Source organism: Aplysia californica, unplaced genomic scaffold (assembly GCF_000002075.1).
Source record: "Aplysia californica isolate F4 #8 unplaced genomic scaffold, AplCal3.0 scaffold00285, whole genome shotgun sequence".
NCBI lineage: Eukaryota > Metazoa > Mollusca > Gastropoda > Aplysiida > Aplysiidae > Aplysia > Aplysia californica.
The window spans coordinates 584451-589775 of NW_004797555.1; the positions used below are offsets into that span (position 1 = coordinate 584451).

Consider the following 5325-nt stretch of genomic DNA (forward strand, 5'->3'; position numbering starts at 1 on the left):
TGTTTTTCAGGATTTACCTTGACCTTTAATGTAAGTTTTATGTCAATGATACAATATAAACATGACTCTATTTCAATCACAATAGAATAAACTGTGTTACTTTATATTAGGCTAGGAATGTTTCTAATAGTATCACAGTTACAAATCACAAAACAGAACATTTTTCATTTTTAACATGAACAACTACTGGAGAAAATTGAGTCCTGTAACTCTTGAGAAGATAATAAATATAATAATATAAGGAATACTTATGTTTAAAAAAAAGTAGCATTCATACTTCAAAATTCAATGCAACCAAATGATAGAATTTGATACTATCTCAGTCAACTGTAAGCCTGGAAAAAATCCAATCACATGTTACACAACATTATTGTATAAGACTCAGATCTTAATTAAAACCAATGCTGAGTGGGTAAAAAAAATGCAAATTATGCTTACTTGTAAAGAAAAAATGTAAATTTATGTATGTCATTGAAGAAATTCAACCTAATGTCACACTTGAGATGCAGATGACACAGGTCAAAAGGTTATTCCACTATCTGGATTCCATGGAACTAAAGTAGAAAATAAAAGCATTATATGTCAACATCCTGTTTGTTATGAACAGAAAAACATTCATGAAACCTTCTACTGGTTGCAACCATTTGAATCATGGTAACCATAATAACAAATTACAGAAAATACAACAACACTGACAGTTTTTAGAAAGGACAAAACCACAAAGTAGGAAAACTGAAGAAAAAAAATCTACCTTTACCATGCAAGAAAAGCATAAAACAGATCAGAAACGCAAACTTGTATCTGAAGATATTCCAATACACAAACTTCGACAACCAAAAGTAGTCAGGCAACAAAAGACCAAAAAAAAAAAAGAAAAAAAAAAAGAAAGAAATCGCAGGAAAAAACCCAAAAGTATGACAATTCTGACAATGAAAATAAATCATCACATTGAATAACAGGCGTTGCGCAGGTTCTTGTGATTGAGACAAACAACAACAATAAAAAAAAACAGGCAGGAAGCATTATGCATTATCACTGTAACCTGTCTTTGAGAAGAGTACGACCATTATACGGGTCTCTTTTAGCTTTCTCCCCAGGGCCCCCAAATATGCTAGAAATACATAGATCTTATTAAAAAAATTAAAGGCGAATTTAACTCATTCACACTTCTGACATTTTAGTGCTTTGTGAGAATTAATGTCCAGAAGTGACAAATTGAAAGGCTGTAGGAGATTGTTGACGATGTATTATCATTACATATTGATATTTCTCCAATCTTTAAGGTTATACTTAGTGCTATAATTCATAATAAAATCATTTAAGTAAAATACTGTGTCCAGACATAAATCAGTGTTTTGTACAGAGTCAACTTGACTCACTGACAGGACTGTTAAGTTCTACATGACAGAATGAATCACTATCATATCTTCTTTTTTCGTCTTTGTGATAGAGACAAATATTCTTTGAAATGACCTTTAGAATCTGCATTATTCTATTATATATACAAAAATAAATCACATATACTCAGCTGAGAAAAATTTCTGGAGTGCAAGTGCTGTGAGTTACATTAGACATTTGATATACTGCATTCATGTGACTTCAGTTGCCAACACAATATGAAAGACCATGATTCGTGATACAACATTTCTAAGTGTCAAGTATGATGACAATGATACACCTCAGTCTGTTTCAAAGTTAACAACACTTATCAATATGGAAAGATACAAAATAAATAGATAAATATAAAAAGGTTCAAAAGTCACGTAAACAAGGAGAAGAGATCAAATTGTCAAATTAGTGGAATGAAGTTATAAGATTTAAGTTCTCAATTATGTCTTCTTGTTTTCTAAGTCGTGAATAATTTGTGTATCAATTGCATGTGACAACAACAGAAAGCTGCCAAACAATCATCATATATAGCAAAAAAATGTCTTCAAAGTTGAATATTACTGTTATGTAGATCTACTTTCACTCTCAAGTCTTATTCATGTTTATCTATCAAGATCTACAACAACGCAAGTTCCCCGAAGAAATTACAAACAAAAAATTAAGAGGAGAAAAATGATGTGGTGTAAACTAAGTTAAGAGTGGAAGCCTTTACATTAATACTTTTGAATCATGATAAATTTGAAAGGGAAACTGAGCAAATGAACAGTGTATTACATGATGTGTTAATATGATTGTATTATCTTTTGGCCAGGCATCTTTGATATCAAAAGGTACAAAAATAGTAAAATGATTAAGATTCGCAGTTAAAGCTGCATGAAAGTAACAGCATTCGATGTATTACAATCACGACCATTGAATAATGACGAAATAATACCAAGTGTTTGGCCATATTTTTTAAGTTAAATTTTAAGACTTTCATGTGTTCTTACACCATAGTAGACATGACGGAATATATTTGTTCCACAGCTGTCCCAGCCATTCACAAAGCTCTTTTCTCTTTTTTTCCCCTCTATGACACTTTATATTTTGTACATTTTAGACAACGGGTGAAACAAGAGAGGCTTGCAGTACGCTAGTACAGCTTGGTATCTTTTTTTCAACAGGTCAAAACAGCATATTCTGTGCTATACACATAAATCTTGCACTATTGACAACTCAGACTCTGAAAATTCATAATATATTGCTTCATTCCTGCCATTGCACATATTATTCCTGCTTCGTCACCAAACTCTCTATTTCATATTTGAGTGTTAAGTCAACTAAACGCGATCACGCTAATCCTGTCCTGCATTCATATTTCATTCAGTCATCACTCACCGCATTTTGATCTTGAGGGTTCTGGTCACCGTCTTTCCCTTGACTAGCCTGATTTTCCACATTTTCTTCATTATCAACATCATCTGGTGCTGTATTACCATTTTCGTTTTCACTCCGATTTGAGGCAGAGTTTTCCTCAGTAGGTTTATTTTTGCCAGAAGCAGTATCTGGGTCATTTTGACTCTCACTGTTTCCATCTCCCTCACCATCGTCCCTGGCAGCTTCGTTACTGCTTTGGTCGTTAATCTCATCAGCCTCACTTTTACTTTTAGTGTCGACATTGTCATTTGCTTTTGGATCTGAAGAATGATCATCCTGTTCTTTTTCTTCAGCGGGATTTTCAGTCCTGTCTGTCTCCGAACCGGGCTCCTGTTCACCTGATTGACTCTTGGTTTCTGCTTCCGTGGCTTCATCATCATCATCTCTGTTTGTATCTACAGTATCATCGGCTTTATCAGTGTCATCAACTGTATCATGTGCTGCATCATCGCATTCTGTGTCTTGAGCAACCTCATTTTCTTCCTTGTTGGGGTCATTTTCTTCTTTGTTGGGGTCATTTTCTTCCTCCTCAGCTGCACCAGAATTGTCTTCTTCCTTGGCCGTGTCTACATCTTCTCTTGCAGTGACATTGTCTTCTTCTCCGACTTCATCATCATTCTGCTCAGCTGCAATACTACCATCATCTTTCCCAGCCTCGTCTTGAGCATTCTCCTGTGTTGTATCAACAATTTCATCTTCAGGCACATCATCTTCAGCATCTTTCTCTTTTCCTGCCCCAACAACTTCAGTTTCTCGAGCAGTATCAACCAGAGCCAAACTGGCGGGTGATTCCTTATTACTGTTTTCATTTTCTTCGTCAATAACGCTTTCATCTCTAGCAGTCTCACCCACATTTCGTTGAGAGAACGGATCAACAGAGGAATCCGAGGCTGTGTACATCCTTGCCGTGAGAGCGGCATCTGTATCTGATGGGCCATAGTCTTCCTGATAACCTTCGTCTGTTCTCAAGGTCGGCTGATCATTTTCAGTGCGGTTGGTATAGGGAAGTTCCAACTTTAATTCCCCGTCTGCAGGTTCATCTTGACTTGGCCCATCCACATCCTCCGACACCATCTCGTCTGCCACAATGATCACAGCTTCTGATTGTTCCTCAGAGCTAAGCCACCTGATAAAGCAGAAGGATGTCAAGAGTTTTAAAACTCCATAAAATCGTTAAACAGAAATTTGTTAGTAGCGCACACGGTTTATAACTTCCACATGCAGACACAAGGTGAACATAATTTTTTTAAAAACCGCTCTGTGTCAGTCATAGCCCTGGGGATTTGGAAAGGAAAACATATTTTATCAGTGAAAATACCTGATTATTGAATTATTATGAAACTGTAAATAAATAAAATCTTAGTTTACAGAAAAAAGTAACATCTGTGTATTAAAAAATTAAAAGAAAATCTGTAAGCAAACATGGCAAGACAACCTCAGTGAAGAGACTGTTAGGCAAAGCCTTCAGGTGGCTTTTCTGAAGGGTAGTCATCGTAATCCTTGTAGTTCTGGGACAGATCACCATTTGCAGAAGGTTTTCCTGCATTACCATACAAATTTTCATCTTCATCATCTGCCATTTCTCCTTTGGGAATTGTCACTGCATTTTCAACATCAGTCAGCCACCTGAGAAGGTAAGACACATGTAAATGAAAGATACAGTGAGTATTTACATCTTGAGACTACTATGTTACAACTTGATAACACAATCTGACAAATCTGAGGTATTTCAACTTTAGAGCTAAGAACACAACTACTTTTTAAAATAATCCATTCCTTCATCAAGTAAATATTGTAATTTACTTAATTTTCAAGCATGTTTTTGGGAGGCCTAAATTGTTTTCATTTTAAATAGGCTAACCAACATTTAAACAACTTCATTCTAAATATATTGTATAAACCTTTGTTTCTAATGCAGGAAGTGCAGTTTCTACAGGAGTCTATCACAAGTAAACCCCTAAAAATGAACAAATTGAATTCATTAGCTGGCATAATTCTTTTGATATAACCATATAAAAATTTCATTAAATACGATTAATGCATTTTATTTAATTACAATTACCTGTGAAGTAGATATCATTATCAATTAGGCCCATTTTTTTTAAAGACAGAAAATTGATAAATAAGAAAAGATCTACTTCTATTTTGCTAATGTGGAACATGCATATGTTTCACATGAAATGAGTTGTAATTGACATTGTGAGACGAATAAAATGGGAGAATGCCACAACAGAAAACTGGAATATTAGAAGGGAGGAAAGAAGCAGATAATTATCTAATTCAAGCAATTGGAGATACAGGTGGAACACTGAGAAACCTGGAAAAAGAAAATGAACGAAATGAAATCAAAGAAAGCAACATATTTGTGCAAGTCAGTCAATGTGAGTTGCCTGTCTGGCGTGGAAAAGAAAATTAATTTTTAAACCCATATTGCCATCAACCCCATGTCAGGGGTGGGCTAGTGAAATATTCCAGGGTTTTGGTAGGGTGATTTTTTAATTTTTCTTTTTTTTTTTTTGG

General features: G+C 34.9%; 1 protein-coding gene across 2 annotated transcripts in view; it reads right to left on the minus strand.

The window, feature by feature from the left end:
• The window catches only part of LOC101859869 (lipoxygenase homology domain-containing protein 1), a 99643-nt gene continuing 94318 nt past the window's right edge, over positions 1-5325 (minus strand). For both annotated transcript variants that reach the window (XM_013084325.2, XM_005101504.3), the window contains one exon: positions 1-3931. In XM_013084325.2, coding sequence (XP_012939779.1) covers positions 2752-3931 — 1180 coding nt within the window. In that variant the 3' untranslated portion in view covers positions 1-2751. The remainder of the gene's footprint in view (positions 3932-5325) is intronic.